Source organism: Hetaerina americana, unplaced genomic scaffold, assembly GCF_022747635.1.
Source record: "Hetaerina americana unplaced genomic scaffold, ioHetAmer1.1.p SCAF_7, whole genome shotgun sequence".
Classification (NCBI taxonomy): Eukaryota; Metazoa; Arthropoda; class Insecta; order Odonata; family Calopterygidae; genus Hetaerina; species Hetaerina americana.
In genome coordinates, this window is record NW_027287316.1 from 80,445,845 (window position 1) to 80,465,698 (window position 19,854).

The following is a 19,854-nucleotide window of genomic DNA, read 5'->3' on the forward strand; positions in this document are numbered from 1 at the left end:
ACTATGTACTATACTAATAAAGACTATTATAAATGCCAGCTTGGACTTGTCCAACTTGAGCAAGCCATGGTATTTGGGGAAGAAAATGGAGAAGTTGAATGAGAATGCTTCTGAAATTATACTTTTTCATTATATTATTCTATAATAGCTTGCTTTCAGGATAAATGTGTATTTGAATGGTAAAATTATGTTTGAACGCTAAGTGTTTGCACAAAAAGCTCCCAGAAAGATTGTGCTTGATGTAGATGTTTTGTACGGAAGGAAGTTTATGCACTTCATAACTCATTTGTTGTTGTTATGCCAGATGTTACCGATAAATAATGAGTTTTGAGGGTATCTTCAGCTTTCCCATTTGTAAATTACAATGGATTTCTACTACATCAAATGTTTTTCGGCATACAAGCAATCCCTAACGAGATTTTAAAGTCTTATTTAATCCTGGAGCATGTAAAAATGATATTTAATCATGTTTTCGATGTGAACACACATTGGCCAAGGGAAACTATCAACAAAGCAATGATACTAGATCATAAAACTGGCGGATGTAACAAACTAGGAATTGCATTTTTGCAGTCCCAAATACATTCAGGGGTATTAAACAGTCTATATATTAGAAATAAAGGAATTTACGTTTATCCAGGACATTTTCATCCGTATAATTTTGAATAAACTATTTTTTTATAATTGACCTAAGGAAACTATCAAGAGCCTATCTTGACCAATATTTGCCTCCATAATTATTCTACCGTCTATTTCGAAAATCAAACTTTTACTCGCTCATGATATATTTTCATTCGTTTACAATAAAACGAGTTCTTTAAATAGTCTAAAAACTTGACTAATATTTTAATTTAAGGGATAATATGTCATTTTTTCATTGCCCCATGCATGAAATGACTCGGATAGTTTTACTCTATTTCCTCTAGCCTGGTTGATAACATTCTCTGGTGTGGGAACCTAAGTGGAAGAACATTTGAGGTATACGTTTCAACCATTTGCTCTGAGTTAGCATTAACTCCCCTATTTTCTTTGATGGAATAGACGGTACCGCATGCACCATAGTCTACTGAGCATCACGCCTTTAGCATGAATGGCCTGAAGTTTAAGATGTTTGGCATCAATAATAATACTTAATTGCTCATGGTGGTTATCTACATGCTAACATGGAAGTCCTCACATTAAGAATGCAACACACAGGGAATGACATTTAAGTGTTGGTATACTAGGGTAGTATTCATACGACTTATAATATGTGCTTGTGCATCCAATACTTGTCCACATTGAAGTATTGGTGTCACAGCAAAGTGCACAATACAAGTATTTTTAGTAGGTACTTCTCCATTGCGTTAACTATATTGAGAGACCCCGGTACTAAATATCCAATGCAAGGTAATATGCTAGTGAATCCGATTACTATGTATAATTCTTAAAAATTTCTTAGTATTTGGGTCCATATAATATCTTGGTATTAGCTCAAGTTTTGGGCCATGTACTTAAGATTGACTTTTATATATAGTTTCTAGTAAAATAACACTCAACGTCTATTGTTTTAAGCTCATTTTTCATACCTTAGAACATTTACGTATTTTCAAATGGTGGTAGCAGAAATTACGAATAAATCTGATAGACTGGGTTTCTTCAATTGGACGTTAAAATAATAAAAATATTTTTCGACTCTCTGGATTCGAAACGTTCAATGAAAACCATAGAAATGAGGTGGAACTCTAAAGCAAGTTTTGGATGAGTTTGATGTTTATAAAACCGCTTATTACCATTTTATTATTGTACGGAAGTGGATTTTCAACTATTCCTTGAACACTTCAGAATCGTAATAAGAAATGAAGGCAGATAATGATTAAGATGAACTGAATTTATGTGTCCATTATTTTTACCGAGGGACTGTGTAAGATGTGACTATAACATAAGTTGAAAAAAATCAATTCGATTCGAAATTTTACAATAACTTCTTTTTTCTAGGCCACTGTGCAAGATGGTCCCCATTTTTCATCCGCACCGGTCTTAGCGCCAACATTCAATTTGGACAGTGTGATATAAATGAGTTTATGAGAAAATCGGACGGCATTCAGCGAAAGCAACAAATTTATTTTAACGCATTTCTCAGTCAGTGTGAAATGAAATCAATTAATAGAAGACTGAAATGAGATAAACGCTGTAACTGTCGTAGATTACGTTTGGATACTCTTGAAATCCGCACACTTGAGGCAGTGATACTACGGTTTAAAGAGATTTCAGCATGGGTCATTCACTAACAATGATTATGTTAATTATTGTGGCTGGATTGGCGGCATTTTACCATAGAATAACAAGAATCCCTCCGATTCCCGAAATACAAGATGTATGGTGGGGGAATGGAACGAATAAAGTTGAAAACGTAGACATTTTCCCATTTTCAATTAACATTTCTTCCGAGGTGAATATGCGACTTAATTAAGATTTGGTATTTCGTATTTGTAAGGTGAACAGTAGCCAACATCATAGTGATGTGATACATAGTGTAGTTTCCCTCAGGGAATAAGATCTGAATCACATTTTACTGAAGACAGTGGTCTCATTTTTGCTCAAGTTTAGGATAAGAACATATGAAAACTTAAGTGGTTCAATCCTTCGTTCTACAACAAAGTAGTGGAAAATACTAATTTGCAGACATCTAACCTGGAACTATTTTTCTTGTAACAGGCAATAGATATTTTAAATCGGCGTCTGCATTCGACTCTCGAAAGCCTGACTCCACCTTTGGAGGATACTAGCTTTGAATATGGATTCAATTCTGAAACTCTTGAAAAAATTATCAATTTTTGGATCAAGGAATACAACTGGAAGACTCGAGAAAAATATTTAAACTCCCTACCTCAATTCATAACACGTATCTCCGGATTGAGGATACATTTCATACATGCGATACCTCGAGCGAATTCAGAGTGTGAGTATGTGGTAACCTCTGATATGTGAAAGTATGGCAATCAGATTGGAAAGCATTTAAATTTCTTTTTCAGATAAATTTTTTAAAATTCTACCAATCCTTCTGATTCATGGATGGCCTGGCTCTGTTCGGGAGATGTACGATCTTGTTCCCCTGCTCACTGTACCCCAAGAGGTTGAGGGCTCCTGGTATGCTTTTGAAGTCGTCATACCTTCTCTTCCTGGATATGGATTTTCAGAAGGTGCTCACAGGTTCGCAGTCAGCAACTTTTACATTTGATTTTACCTCTGTTTGTTCAGTTTTCTTTGCACATGCATTCCTATATGGAGATCGTATTGGTTCAATCAATAGTGGACTGACTTCTTACACATCATAAGGCCTGGGTGTTGATCCCAATACTGAAAATTTTCAGTGGAATTCCAAAACTTGTTTGGTTTTTACTAATTTAAGTCTTTACTAATTTATCTGTGATGCTAAAGAATATTGAACAGAGTAATTAAACATTACAATTTGTGACCTTAATGTTGATTGTTTAGCAAAGTTTTGGACTTACTTCACTGGACACTAGTCAGGTATGTAATTGCTTTTTCCAGAGGAGTCATGTGCACTTATAAATAAACCAGTTTTGTGGTATTATTGTTAATTGACTGTTTTATCAAAACTTTGCAGTTGACAGAGATACATTATTTTGCTAGGCACTAGTGAAAAGTGGCTACCTCACAAGGGAATGCTAAAATATCAATAATAATATTGATGAAGCTGGGAAAGAAGTTGTAATGTCAGGGATAAATGAAAATTTCTTTGCATGCCCATCCATGTTAATTACAAACTCAACTGTGCTAATGCTGCCTATGAACAGTTCTACAAAGAAGATAGACGTAGATCATTTAAAGTTGCGATCATTTCATTCCTTGTGCCTCTTTAAGCTGTAAAAATAGGCATTGAGAAACTTTGGTAAAGTTCCAATGGCATTTAGTTTTAGACCTTACTTTAAAAATTAAAAATTTTAACTATTCCCTGCATGTTTATTTTCCATGCTATTATTATTATACTGTCAAGCAAAGCCATGTTCAATTTTATATCCAATGCTGATGCACGTAGGCACAGCGATAGAGGCTGTAATGACTTGAGGATGATTGCCCATAACTTGGCTATGTTTGCAAAGAGCCCTTGTTATGCCAGTGTGAAATTCCTGAAATCTGTAGGGGAAATAGGAATTTTTTGGTCATTTAAGTCTAAACTTTATCAGTTCCGGTGTTCACATCCATGCTATACTGTGGGTGAATTCATTTCTCTCTCAGCAGATGAATAGTTTTATCCCTAGGTATGCTGTTGCTGCTCCTGTTTACTGTTTTTTTGTATTAATTACTGTGCATTTGTCTTCAAACTCTAATTTCAATTAATTGTGTTTATCTGCAATATTTGCAATCAATGTGATGTGTTCTATACATGTCTCAAATGTCTTTTAGGAACCATTAAGCATTATTATCATTGATAGCAATGCAGGATTTAATGTAGATCTCACCCGGGGTCAAGTGACGCCCAACTCACTGGGCAAATGTTGCACAAGCAAGAAGATGGAATTGAATCAATTCTCATGAGGGGGAGGAGTGAACCCAATTGTGGGTGACTTCCATCTATTCTCCTCAATCTAGTCTTCACAGTGCCCCAACTCTACTCATTGAAATCTAATCCCATCAGTGCTGGTGACCTGACCCAGACACTTGTCTTCCTGCCGAGCTCTCTTGGGGACCCGCTGATCTCCATCTGAAGAACCGGCCCCTCCCCTCTCCCCCAGCCCTGTGCCATAGGCTTCCCTCCTGCTATCAGATGAAGGCACTTTCCCTCGTCTCACCTCACTTGACGGAATCACCTGACCCCAACTGTGTGCTCAGTACCCTGGAAGGGAGAGATGACATCACCCACTTTAATCCTGCCGCCACTTCCAATGGCGTGGCCACTAGAAGAAAAGTCATAAATCATATGTATGTATGAATGCTTGTCATCTACTATAAAGAAATGAGGGCAAATGGCATGGTGTTAGAATTATTTGAGGTCAATATATATAAGGAGGAGAATTATATTAGACCGAGACGCTTTCACGAGGAGGAGGGAATTGATGATCTGGACATCGAGTATGGACGTTTAGAAAGGCTCATGAAAACTTTGATATAGAGCGTGGTTTTGTATGATGCGGAAACATGGTCATTGAATCAGGATGATAGGCATAGATTGGAGGCTTTTGAACTGTTGGTGTGAAGAAGCATAGTAGTATGAACTGTAATAAAGAGCGCAATTTTGTGCGTCGTGGAAACTAGGTCATTGAAACTTGATGTTAGGTTTAGGTGCAGTACTTGAAATTTGGGTTTGGAGAAGGATGAAAAAGGTGAAACGGACAAATAGGAAAACAAAAGAGGACGTGCTAGGCATGGCGAGGGAGGAGAAGGGCTAGTTGGCAGATACCGAAAGGAGGCAGGAAAAATGGATTCAGAGCATATTGATCGGCAGTGGGATGTTGAAGACTGTAATAGAGGGGAGAACATTAGGCAAATGGTGAAGGGGTGGAAATAAGATGGGAATGTTGTATGGGATCAAGGGAGGAAGGAAGAATACAGGGTGGAAGTCAGGGAAGCACTGGTTATCACTGCCACTAACTTGTGGGATAACACCTTTAAGCAGCAGTTTGTATCCTCTTTACGTACCTATTTGATGATTTTGTGTATGCTCTATGGTATGAAACGTTTTTAATCTGAATTACAACTATGTGTATTGTTTATATGAAGATTTTTTGTTTAGTGTTTGTTTATTTTGTGTACATAAGGTATTCTACTTGTTAAAGGTAGGTTGTGGGATTCTCTAACCACTATTAGTATCTTCCACTTGTCACAAAAATTTCCTTTATTTTTTAGGGTGTTTATTTTCTCTTAATTGATATAGTTTGAATGGAACGATTACATTCCTGGAATCCTCATCCAGTCTCCTTTGATCTTTTTTTGTAAGCCTCTGGCAATCCAATCACATATGGGCTTTAATTTTGTTTTTCAAAATGTCCAACTTCTCTTCGATTTCTCCCCAGACCTGGGCTGGCTACTGACGGCATAGGCTTGATATTGAAGAAGTTGATGGAGAGACTGTCCATACCAAAGTTCTACATCCATGGCGGAGATTGGGGTGGCATCATTGCCTCCCAAATGGCTCTCCTATTCCCAGAAAGGTTTGTCCCAAATTTGCATATCACTTGAACAATGATATGAATGAATGTCTGCTGCCTGAGTACCAGAATTATGCAAAAATCTGTACTGAGTTGGTAACATTCCGAGAAGGCCTGTCGAGATAGGCAGGAGAATGTTTTGATGAGTTCTCTTTTTTTTTGGAACTGCATACGTTCTTGCAATTCCTGGGGTGATTGCAATGTTCTTATTTAAATTCCATTTCTTGTGACGAAATAGCAACTCGACTATTTAGCACATTGTTGCATAAGGGTGCTTTTCTAAGTGTGATATTCGGAAGAATTGGTTGATAAATCACCAATAAAAAATTAGTTATTGGCCAATCTCAGGGAGATTCGAAGAAGCTGGGGAGATGCTGTGACGGTTACAGGGTACGTTCCAAAATTAAAGCAATTAAATTTCCCGCCCTGCTCCAATTAGTTGGAATGGGATCAAACAATTTGCAGTAGGTGATAGGGACACTAAGCTTTGCCACAAAACCGGTCTCAGTGCTCTCCAAGCTGTGGAAGAGGCAGGACATAGGTTATTGTAAACCTCTGTGTGCCAACCTAGTCATGAAAAAAATGGAATCGACAATTGAGCGACGTTACGCATTTAAGTTTTGTATTAAACTGAAAAAATCTCTCAAGGAGACTAACAAAATGATTTTTGAGGCTTACGGGGACTCTGTTCTGTCCAACTCACAAGTTTTGAGGTGGTAAAAGGCCTTTAAGGAGGACAGGGAAGAGGTTCATGACGCATAAGGCTTTGGGCAGTCGTCAACCAGCAAACCGTCAAAAATGTGGCTCGTGGTCGACAGTTGTTGGACTCTGACCGTGGATTGAGTATCATAATGGTTAGTTCAATAGTTTCAGCCTCAACTTTGTGGAAGTTCATTTTAATAAATGAGAAAGAAACACTTTGTTCCAATCCACCACTTTATTACAGGTACGACTAGTTTCGACGCTACGGCGTCATCCTCAGGTTGCCGATGAACTGAATTTGTTGTCTACTGTTGTGTTTCGTATTGTTGCTGAAGAATTAACGATGAGGAAAGTGTGTCCCAGCTCGTGCCCAAGGTGTTGTCAGTCGACCAAAAGACTGAGTGGAAATTTCAAATGAACTTCTGCAATGTATTGAAAATGAACGTGATTATTTGGACAACATCATCACTGGTGACGATGAAACCTGGGTTTTTAAACACGACCCAGAAACAAAATGCCAAAGTGAGCCAAATGCTCGGAGTGGCACACTGACCAGCCCCCCGAGCCCAAAAAGGCAAGAATGAGCAAATCAAAAGGGAAAACAATTCTCCTTGTCTTTTTTGACAGTAATGGAGTGACCCATGAGGATTTGGTTCCTCAAGGACAGATAGATAACACTGCATACTACATTGATGTACTGGAAAGACTCCGTAAAAGGGTCATCAGGACGAGGAAAGACATTTCCGCTACCTGGCAACTCCATCACGACAACACGCCTTGCCAGTGTGCTACAAGTCCGCGAGTTCCTGGCCAAACACCAGGTGCCGACGCTGCCCCACCCCCTCCCCCAATAGTCTTGATGTCACCCCAGAAAACTTCTTATTTTGTTCCCTCAGATTAAGGCAGCCCTGAAAGGAATCCGTTTAGCGTCCATAGTAGAGATCCAGTCAGCCGTGATGAAGACCCTGCGAGAGGTCCCCAAACACGCCTTCCAGGGCGTGTACCGGTCATGGCAGAGTCGCTGGAAAAAATATATAGCAGTCAAAGGACAGTGCTTTGAAGAATTTGAAGTGTTTGTGCAAATCTATTCAATAAATTACGTAAAAAAACTTGCATTACTTTCTGAACGCACACTGTACTTTTAACGGAGTCATCCGGTTTGAAAACCTGGTCAAAGTGAATAATTTTTACACTCTAAATGTTGCATCATAATCTCAGGGAGGTCAATATTATTTGGTTGCGGCATTAAATTTCCTGGTAAGCACATTTCCAGCAGTTATAATTTAAGATATTTGTATTTTTTATCTTATTTTGCTTTGGACGTTGTTGTTTATGGTTATATCATGTTTGAGAACTGAATTAATTTTGTTGCATTCCAAATACAATAAACAGGTAATGATGATGATAAATTTTGCTTGGAATGAACTCGAGAGGGAGTACTACTATAGTATAAATGTCTCTAAAAACAATACAAAACATACTCTCATAAAAGCCCTGGTGGCCAGTTAAAGGTAATTTTGAAATTAATTAATTGGAAAGTTTACTCTTATGAGTTCCAGTTTTTATCTTGTGATGGCCTGAACAAAAATTTTAGTGACTCAACCAGTGATCTCATCTCAAACATAAATTACTCATCTGTTTAAATTAAATGAAATTGACTTTGTATTTCCACACACTTTATTTAAAAAAAAACATGACCCAGGTTTAGACGTTGAACGTCATCATCAGGTGGCCCTCATAGAAGGTCCTCAGTTGGAAATTTTCAAATGCATCCGTTGTAAAGATGAACTTGCCAATGAAATCTTGTATCCTTCCCACTCCTAGACCTACCACTCTTCTAAGTCAACGATTGACGCCAAAAGATATAATTCTCTTTTCTTCCCAGCTACATTTCAACATTTTTATCCCTCCAACCTCCCTCCCTCTCTGACCAACCCCCCCCCCCTCCCTCGATCAGAAGGTATATATACCAAGTTTGCTTCCATGAGGACCACCTGATGATGACGTTCAATGTCAAAACCTGGGTCATATTTTTAAATAAATTGTGTGAAATTACAAAGCCAATAATGTCATTTCAATATGTTATGCTAATTCCATAAAATTACACTGGAGACAATAAATTTTACTCATCTGTTGTCACTACTCACCTACCAAAATGATTACTCTTACTCCCACCTTCAAATGGCATAGATTGGAGTCTGTTTACATCAGAATAAATGCAAAAATATTATAAAAGTTCGATTGCACTTAATGTCGATTATGTGGATTATTTACTTTCTAATGTCCAAATGATGCTCATTCTCTCAATGGTCTATCCTATTATAGTGTTGCTGGTATTCATTCAAACCTATGCCAGGCCAACAGTCCCCTCAACATCTTCAAAGTGCTGCTTGGTTCCCTGACTGCCCCACTTGTGTTTGGTGACACAGTCAGTGCAGGCAAAATATATCCCCTTACCAGATTCCTCCCATTTATTGTGCAAGAATCCGGACACCTCCACCTGCAAGCAACCAAGCCGGACACCCTGGGTGAATTCTCACATTTTTTGAAATTTTATGCACAGTGTGTTATTCAAAGCTTCAGAAAACCATTTCTCTCACATTGGGGATGTGTTTCTGAAAAATTTGATGTGCTAATGGGGTAAGGAACATATGAGAAGTCTTATCACTTATCCTCAAAATAATGATATGTGAACAAAAGATTGACTCCTCAAGAGTTATCAATGTTTAATTAAATGTTATTGAAGATGTATTGTGGTGAGTAATTGGGGAACACTATCATTAGCTTTTGTAGTAATTGACTAAGATAGTAGTCATTTGATGAAGAAAACCTTATTCCACTGGAACATTGCTCTCTCCAGAACCAAAGACATCATGAACAAAGAGTGCAAGTTGTGTCTCTTTCAGAAACTGTGTTGGTTTTGCATCAAAAACTCTTTGACTGACGAGGTGTCTCATGATCCAATTAGAAACCATATTTTCCATGACCTTGCAGCATAATATAGAAGTGAGGGAAATTGCTTGGTTCCTCCTTGTCTACATTTTTTAATATTGGCGTTACATCAGCAGTTTTCCACTCACTGGAAACCTTGTGATCTACTAGCAATTTCTTAGATATGACTTCTAGATATGGTGCAATATCCAAGTTGCTAGTTCCTTAAAGATACGAGCGGGTATTTAATCCGGTCCAGAGGATTTATTAGGCTTAATATTTTTCAGCAAACGTTCTCTTCCATAATATGGGATTTCAATTTTGGGGTTTGGTAGGCAGGAACAAGGGATGGAGACCATTGGCCTGTGTCTTCTTAAGTTCATGTATAAGCATTAAAGTTTTAAGGTTCCATTTCTTATGCTTTGTGAATGAATTTGAACATGCATGCCAGGAAGATTTCACGACTCTTTGAAAAACATTGGCAGGGTTTTAACGTAGTAATATTAAATGATTTTCTATCGTTAACATAGTTTTGCACTTATTATTAGTTGTTTTCATTTGCACTCATCTCTGTTTGAATAGCCATGCTGCATAGTACATTAAAATATCACACTTGGGCATAATAATAATAATAATAATTTTTATTTGTCCAGAGACTGCATCATACAAAAAATTGTACACATAGTATAGGACACGTCAATATATACAATAATACACAATGTAATACATATACCTATTCTAAGTTTCATGTTCCATGAAATTCCTAATAGAATAGAACAAATTCCTTTGAAGAAAAGCTCTCAATTTCCTTTTAAATAGACAAATGTTTGTGCTGGATTTCAGGTCCTCATTTAGCTTATTAAACATAAGGAGACCCATAGATTTAGGGCCTAGTGCGGTGGTTCTAGTTCTTACGTCAGTTCGGTGCAGATCATTTTTAGACCTGGTCCCATAGTGGTGAATACCACAATTTGTGCATAGTCTTCTTTTTTATTTGAAATTTAAACGTGCGATTTTTTCAAGTACACACATCTTGCATGAATATTTTTTTTTGCTGACTCATTACACTTTGAGTGTTTCTAATTGGATTAATAAGTGATCAAATGGAAAAAGGGTTTGCCTCTCCCATTACTTGTAATATTTCTTGAGGGTAATAAGCTCTCCAAGGCATGGGGGTTTATGCGTTGTCTCTTGATGACGCATGGCCCAGTTGCATTCATGTCCTCAAATCAAATGCTTTGTTTCAAAACGTCACAGGCATTGCTCTGAGGGACTCTCCAGCTGGCTTGGCTGCCTACATACTGGAGAAGTTCTCAACGTGGACCAGAGCATGCCGCATCAGTGCGCCAGATGGTGGATTGAACCTTGGGAGTGAGGCGGTGAGGACCGTGGATGGAGGCAGCTTGATTCCACTGAGCACGCTGCTTGACAATGTCATGATCTATCACATCACCGGCTCCATTACTACTTCCATGCGGCTCTTTGCAGAGAACCTGTCTCCAGCTCACCAGTGGAAAGATTATGACAGGTTTGTGAAGGGAGGAGGTCAGTGGGAATGGCTAATAATAATAATAATTTCATTTGCCCAGAGATTAGTGACGAATTAGTACGAACGAATGTAAGATTAGAGAGATTGACTGCAGGACAGACAGATTTAAATGGTCATTTTTTCCGAGAACAATAAGAGACCAGAATTCTTTTAATCGAAATCGCCCAGGATCCGGCTCGACATAATAAGTATTAACCTACAAGGTAGCGACTGCGCAGGGTTATACGCTTATATTTATATTTTTTATATATATATATTTTTTTTGCAGGTTCCCCTTACCTTTCCCCATCCATTTGAAAAACCCTAATCCCCTCATCCCTTACCCTTTCCTCCTGGTGCTGCACCCCCTGCCACACACCTTTTTGGTGGCTTGCAGGGTATTGATGTAGATGTAGTGTAGAATAACAGTATAGTGCTCATCATAAAAAATAGAAGTTCAAAAGCATTCATATAAAGAGAAGATTTAAAAATAAATTATATATGCATGTGTGTGTGAGTGTATGCATTTTTATCAGTCACAGATATACATAGGTTTTATTTGACACATGCATCATAATTTATCATAAATAAATTCAGACACTAGTAATTTTTCTCAGTCAGAAATTTTTTTAAATTTGTCTTTTAAACTGTGCTAAGTCTATTACATCTTTGTACTACTGCGGTAATTTATTATATAGGTTTAGTCCTAGGCTTGCAGCTTTGATTTAATTATATTTTATTTGTAGGTTTGACTGGGTTCTGGTATATGGTGTCCGTGGTAGTGAGAATTTGAATGGAGGTCTGACAGATGTTGTTTCATGTATGTTACTGTGGCTAAGAGGTATGAGGGTCCTTGTATTTGGATGGAAATGATAGGAAGCCAAGATCTTGAAAGATTGGATGGGAAGATGAAATTGGAGGTTTAGATGCAATGATGTGAATAGCCTTCTTTTGCTGTTTAAATATGTCTTGGGAGAAAGGAGATGAGCTCCAGAGCGTAACGAACCATACGTAATATTGGAGTAGGTAAGGCCATATAAAGCATTAGTGGCACGTCTTTCTTTGCTCACTGTTTTCTTCAAAGTTCTTTGGAGGAAACACAATGAACTTAATTTTCCTGAAAGGCAGTTTATATGGGATTCCCATGACAGATTTGAGTCCAAATGGATTTCTTTTGGGAAAAAAGTGGCCTCTTCAGTCTAGAAGAAGTAAAGGAGTTTACTATGGAAAAGAATTACCCTGGGAACCTCGGGGAAATCAACTCAATTGCAATTGGAATGAATATAAAACCCAAAGCCGTACTCTTAAGGGCACTAATAGGTGGAATAAAGAAGGGGGGGTTTACAGGGAGCGAGAAAGTTATAGCAATCACTCCGGTATATGTTACGACATATACCGGAGTGATTGAGTGATTGCTATAACTTTCTCGCTCCCTGTAAACCCCCCTTCTTTATTCCACCTATTAGTGCCCTTAAGAGTATGGCTTTGGGTTTTATATTCATTCCATTCATTCGGCTGTAGTACGTTCTTTATCTATTTATCAATTGCAATTACTTCAGAATTGAATGGGGTGGAGATCGAGAGAGAGATTGCACCTTGTAATATGAGTAATGGCCAATACAAGCACCATGAGAGATATGATTTCTGTTTCCACCACCCTCTCGGGTGGCGCTGAAATTCACCTTTGATTTTCTGTTGTTTCATGTGTTCCTCTGGTAGCAAATTGATCATAAACCATCTGGTCACATAATATTGTGTGACTGGCTGCTTCAGAGCAATGTCCTGATGAGTCATTTGAATCTTTATACAATAAATATAAGGTGGATGCAACTTGACAAGTGGAACACACTTTTAATTCTTTTCCAATCCATAGTAAATACCCTGCTTTTCATGTCTTCAAATGCTGCTTTGTATTTATGCATCAGGAGTGGGATAGCATTCTTGTTGTTTGTGGAAAATAGATCTGCCCTGATTTAACACTAGCTCTACCTCTTCTTTATTACTAATGCCGTGGACTACAGAGAGTCCTAGCGTGTAGGTGCCAGTTAAATTTGCATGCAGAAAGTAAATGCACTTGAGAAGTGAAATGTGCCCTCTGTGTGCAATCAAAACTTTGTTTAAGAAATGTCTGGGTCAAATGAATTTTGTGTCAAAGCATGATCCAGTCTATAAAAATTGGATCCGAGCATTGTGTAATTCATTTACAATTCCATTAATAGCTTTGAAGTGCTTGGTGTTATTTGAATACTCACCAGAAATCTAGTTTATCCTTTCAATGGTACCTGGCTCGACCTTGTGAACATTCATCTCGAGGAATAAGACAAACTTTGTAATTTTCCAAAAATTTTATAAATACGCTACGACCGGTGTCAATGCATAGGTGATGAAGCTATCGCATTGGGGTATCTGAAGATTTTTTGTGAATTAACAAAGTTCGTCTTATTCCTCTTGTTTATCCTGCTTGGAGATTCCCTTAGAATGGACATTTTAAAAGCTAATTTGCATTCTGACCCCAAAAGCATTAACTTTTTAATGGCTTTAACAGGTGGAAGCACTGTTTATCTCATATGTCGTGTAGACTTTATTACTGGATTGATTGTCAGTAAAAGTATATTAATAAATGAAAAAGAAACACTTTGTTCCAATCCACCACTTTATTACAGGTACGACTAGTTTCGACGCTACGGCGTCATCCTCAGGTACCTGAGGATGACGCCGTAGCGTCGAAACTAGTTGTACCTGTAATAAAGTGGTGGATTGGAACAAAGTGTTTCTTTTTCATTTATTAAAATGAACTTCCACAAAGTTGAGGCTGAAACTATTGAACCAAAGTATATTAAGTTCAAATGTCCAATCCAGTCATCATCCAAAGAGGCTGCATCTTCCTACTTTTATCATAAAACTTCCCCTTCATGTGGGTCTTCCTCAATGCATCAATAATTCAGTGAAGTTGATCATTGCATTTCCACGGCTGCCCAGTCCTCGGTACAAATCATGTGACCTCGTGTTCGATTGACGTGGCGTAAAACTAAGAGAAATGCCGTTCTCCATTTCCTTCCCAGCATCCCCGTCTCATCTGTCCCGGTTTCCTGCACAAGGTTTCCCGATGAACTGTTCCACGCTCCCGAGTTTGCCCTCAGGGCCAGGTTCCCTCGCCTCGTTCACATCACCTCCCAGCCTCATGGCGGCCACTTCCCAGCCCTCGAGGAGCCAGAGCTCTTGGCTCAGGACATCAGGGCCAGCGTCACCCTGATGCTGGGCCAGATGGCCCCACAGAGGGACGGCCATTGAGGGAGATGCTATCGCTCAGCAATGAGATGAAGTTTTTCTGGTGGAATTGATTATTTGAGTGGATTAGTATCCGTGTCAACCTGACTCACTTGATCATGGTGGGGGTGTGGTGGCGGACACAATAAATTCCAATTCTAGGGGTCGTGGTAGTCTGATGGAGAGAGCACTGGGATACCGACCATGGAGCGCCTGGTTCAGTTTTGCATGAACATCTCTGGCCACCCCATGGAGCTTCACCCACATGGTGTGTAATTTTTCCAGATCTTTCTGGAAGCAACAGGTAGAATACAGGGAATAAGGAAGTCTCCGCCCCCTCTTCCCCTGTTATAGAATGTGAACTTCACATGCTATATTGTGTTTAGCATTAAGTAAACTCAATCCTCATCTTTGGTTAGAAAAATGAATTTCCTTTAAGGCATGAAGCATATAATGCTATGTTCAAATCTAATGGTTAATTTCAGCCTGAAGGGATAAAAATAAAAGGATATTTCTACAGAAGAGGGCTCTGGATTTAAAACTATTTACAAATATTTTATTTGCATTATGTATTTTTCAGTAATTTTAATTTGTTTTATTGTTTGCTTAATTTGCAATTGATATATAATACAAGTTTTACTGAATTGAATCCAGTAATGCATCAGCGGCAGCCGTTGTAAGTTGAAACATGTTCAGTTTGCCTACAGGCAGCTATGGAGGTAACACATGACGAGTTATATGCAGCATTGAAATTTTGAGTTAACAAGAACAAAAAAGTAGTTGAGGTCTATACAATGGTGCAATGGAGGCTTGCAGGCCTTTAATCCGTGTCGCTTAGGTTGAAGATGGTTTTAAATGTTTAGCATCATTTTCAAGGGAAGGTGCCATGAAGTTCCAAGCTCTGCTTTGAGGGAAGCCAGCATAAACACTGCTGGTACCCTCATGATTGAAGAACATTGAATAACAGGAAGAGCACTCTCAGAAATCATGAATATTTCACTCTGCATCACCCATACTCTCGCAATCGAAAAGATGTTGGTGACACTCATTTTGGTAACAGAAAAATTGTCCATGATACATGTTTGTGTGCAGTTGGTTCCATTACATCCACCACAAAATCACATTATCTCACAAATAGCAATGAGAAGTATTCTTCCACCTGCTAATGCTCCAGACCTAGCCCCATGTGACGAAATGCATTGGAAAGATTTTTCATCAATACAAGTAGGTGTAGATAAACTGAGCATGGTTAAACTTGCAATAACTGCCACTGATGCAATATTTAAGTTAAATACTTGAAACTTGTTCCACATGTACAATATGATGACAATTTAATGCAAAATTAAATATTTGCAAAATGAATTATTCAAACAAAAATTTACATGGTTTACTTCTAGTGTACACTCTATGCTTAATCTTTCGTATATCCCATTTTCAAATACTAGTATAATGATGTCTTTAATCTGACAGCCATAGTTATCTCTCGTTTCTTCTCAAAGGAAATATAGTCAGTAAATCTAATTATTTTTAGTTCTCTACTAGGCATATAATGATCTAATGCTTTGCCCATGTCATTGCACAAATTGTCAACTGAATGTGGGAAATGTCTTCAAATTGAACTACGGTATATCTTTGGTCAGTCTCCTCTCGGATGTTCTAAATTATGAATGCCATGATAATTTTATCCATTGGGCTCTTGCATAATTTTCAAGCATCTTTTACCTTTTTAAAGAGGCAAGAGCTTTGGCTGGAACTAAGATTTTTTCCTCAACCATTGGACCATCATACAGTATTATGCCATTAGCTTAGTACACTGTAATGACATGACCCACCTAAGCCTTTTTTGGCATGACCATTCTATGATCTAGCCTGATTAATACTGCTCTCCACTCCTTTAATCTACAATACTTCCTAGAGCTTTACCTACTCTACTCTTTCAAACGATTCCTCAAAAGTAACATTGATAATGTTGCTTTTAAGAGACTTGCAGTCATGTTTTATATCTTATCTCTTAGAAGAGATGATCATATCATGCTGGTAGTTTTTTCAGAATTAATTTCATCGATGAAAAGGAATAAGTCAGAACTGAAAATATTTTCTTTCAATCATATGCATATAATACCAAATTCTATTGAAATGATTCAATTTATAAACAATAGAAAAAGTGTTGAAAACTATTGATTTAAAGAAATATAATGATGATGGGAAGTCACAATTTGAAGACGTTTCGTCTCAAGTCATTTCAATCTTGTCTTTTCATGTTGGTGAGATTTTAGGAATACAATAAACTTGTATAAAAAGTATTGGTAACAATTTTTTCCTGACATGTGCATGAACTGCTGAATTCAGACCATCTGTTAAGTGTGCTCAGATAAAGCAATGGAGCTAAATTTTCATAAGGTATTGATTTTAATTCGTTTTATTTTTTCTGTATATAGCTTTATCCGAATCAGGTTTTTCGAATGCCTTTGTTGTTAAGGAATATTTGAATATTTTTTTATGGAAATGGAGTTTTCTCATTATGGGGTGAAGCCTTCTTGTGTTTCTGACCAGGCCAGAGTTTGAGCAGGGCGAAGAAAGGCAGAGAGCCAGTTAAACATCCAAATGTTGTCCCAAGTGGAATGTCACCTGACCCAACATCAGTCCAGAGAATACATCACTCACGTTTTTGTTTATCAAATGATAGTAGGTTTTCTTAAAATTCTGAAATGACACCAGGGTAACATGCTTAAATTATATTATTTCGTTTAAATACTGGTTTATTTTGCTTTTTAAGCACCAAAATATGATAAGAGCATTTCAAAGAGCAAGCAGAAGTTGAAAATTCTACGCAGAGTAGACGAGACTGCAGGGAACATTTTAAGACATAAAAGATTCACTTTTTAAATGTGACCTCAATAGTAAATAGCACCCTCCAAGCAGACCTTGGGTCCACGTATGACATCACTAGGAGACAACCACTAGCCTAGTGCGTTCAGACATTGGAAATCCTTGACGTGTTCAAATTCCAGGTGGTGCCTCTGTTGACTGCTCCATCTAAAATTCCATGCCTTGAGATTTTCTGGTCACTAGAACTTAGTGAGAAATAGAATAGTGGCACAGGGAAATGAACCAAAACCAACCAGGTTGATTACTGTGGATGAATGAATGTGCCACAGATGTTTTCATTCAAAATAATGTTGGCAGAGATGAAAATCCTGATGTATGTTACTTGGAGGATGACAGCAAAAACGAGATCTCTTCTTAATGACAAAACAGAATCTCAGTAGATGGTGTGCATTGATGGTGGTGAAGGAACAACCCCCACCGCATACCCTTGCAGGGTATTTTGTAGATGTAGTAAACTTGATGAACTAATGGTAGTCGTATGCCAGTCAGTTGTTTGGATAATTAACTTATATGAGAAGCTACTATTTAAATATTGACGAAAAATGTCATGATTTCAGTTTCTATGTATTCCATAAAATGTGGCTGTATGATTTGATTCCAGAGTTCTTCTGATCAGCTGCTCTGTTTTCAAAGAAGGCAGCAATTACTGCATATCATTTTGTATGTTACCATTTGTGTGTAATTATAGGCTGATTCGCCTACCAATCCCTCTACTTATTTAACAAGATTTTGAGAGCAAATATTGTCAAGACATGAATATATGCAACTATCTTTAATATACAATTAACTAAATATTTTTAATATAATTCAAACTCTGGTATTGCTGTATATATTATGCTTGATATTTTCTTTTATTCAACTACCACAGACAATTTGTTCAACTGAAGATAAACTTTAATACGCTAAAGAAACTTTAGCAAATTTAAGTAGTTTTTCAATGCAAAACCATAGCATAAGCTAAGGCTCATATTGGATCAAACAATCGCTGAACAAACAAAAAGCATTACATTATTATTGAAAAAAATGAATAGAAATCTGTAAGCAATTAGATTTATACTTCATGTAGAGAATTAACAAAAATTATGAGTCTAACATACACACCATGCAGGATAATTTTAATGTGATACTACTGAGAAGTTGACAAATTGTGTAAAATTGGTATATAGAAACCCTTATCTACAGCACAATTTGATCTCAGCAATGTTAAGTAATGGATACAGTAAATAAAATACAATACAAAATAAAAATACAGTAAATAAAATTTATAAGAATTCACCCAATTTCTCACCCAATTCTCTCAATTTCTAGGTAGTATCAAAGATCCCTTTGAGGGCTCTACCACACACACCTGAGCCATAATCCACAGGATATTTGGTTTGCTGTAGATAATAGGCATCCACATTACATCTTGGCATACCACATGCTTCAATGAAATCGTTCAAGTAAACACCGTACTGTCATACACAAATCCTCCATTTCTGCACAATTGTATATGTATGGCACAATCTAAAATTACTCCAGGGATGTGTGAACACACAAGAGCAATATGCAATTACTACCTCTGCCATAAGGTCACTTGAAAAATTATGGCTTCTTGCAACTCAACAGATTTTCCAGAAACAGGCGACAGAGAGATAATTTTACATGCACCTATGTATAGACTGATGAAAGTAGGTTCTCTAGCAGTAGGAGGCCAAGGATGTGAATTACTAAAATTACAGATAAAAAATTAGGTCAAGTTGATCATTTTTCCGATCCAGGAAGTGAATCAATGGAGAACAGTAATGCAACAGTTGGGGTGCTATGACATCTTTGGTCAGTTAACTCCCTTCGAGACCTAAAGTTTATACAAGAAACCTAACAAATGTTAAGTATTCAATTATATGCTGTTTAAATTTATTCCATTTGAAACTTTAATCAATAACCATTTTAGAAGTAGTCTCTTAAAACTTAATTTCAAGGAATCATCAATTTAAAAACAAAATTACCCTGTCCAGTCATCAGACAGGCTTGTCTCCAAGAATATTCTTGAAAGGTTTCATGTGTCCTGCACGTATAATGCCCAGTTAATTTCCATGACCCTAATACGTACCAGAAACTGTAAATATATGTTTCAGGGTCCAAGGGACATTGCATTCATCCCAGCAAAGGGGTGAGGGTCCTCACTACCATGATTAAGCAGGAATGTGCCAAGGCACAGCGGCTTATCCCTTCCTCGCAGCAGCTGTTCCTCCCCTAGTATGAGGACCACCTTGATAAGAATGCACTTCACACCTCATGTCATTTGGGATAGTCCACCAGGATTCCCTCCTCTGTCCCAAGGCTACGTTTTGCAATGTAGTCTTTAAGGCCATCGGCAAATACCGGAGTAGTCACCATCCATGA

The 19,854-nt window shown here is 37.7% G+C and overlaps 1 protein-coding gene across 1 annotated transcript; it reads left to right on the plus strand.

The window, feature by feature from the left end:
- The first annotated feature begins 1,843 nt into the window (after positions 1-1,843).
- Positions 1,844-18,225, plus strand: LOC139696644 (juvenile hormone epoxide hydrolase 1-like). The gene is made up of 8 exons (XM_071595456.1): positions 1,844-1,903; positions 1,978-2,431; positions 2,698-2,941; positions 3,015-3,192; positions 6,018-6,155; positions 9,180-9,382; positions 11,043-11,313; positions 14,376-18,225. The coding sequence occupies exons 2-8, from the start codon at positions 2,255-2,257 to the stop codon at positions 14,602-14,604; spliced, it is 1,440 nt and encodes a 479-aa protein (XP_071451557.1). The 5' UTR covers positions 1,844-1,903; positions 1,978-2,254; the 3' UTR covers positions 14,605-18,225.
- The last annotated feature ends 1,629 nt before the right edge of the window (positions 18,226-19,854 follow it).

Bases quoted from the DNA above. Each gene is read 5' to 3' on its own strand.
- LOC139696644 (XM_071595456.1), top strand. From the start codon at position 2,255: ATGGGTCATTCACTAACAATGATTATGTTAATTATTGTGGCTGGATTG. The intron at 2,432-2,697 runs GTGAATATGCGA...TTCTTGTAACAG, and splicing joins CAATTAACATTTCTTCCGAG to GCAATAGATATTTTAAATCG. The intron at 6,156-9,179 runs GTTTGTCCCAAA...ATCCTATTATAG, and splicing joins GCTCTCCTATTCCCAGAAAG to TGTTGCTGGTATTCATTCAA.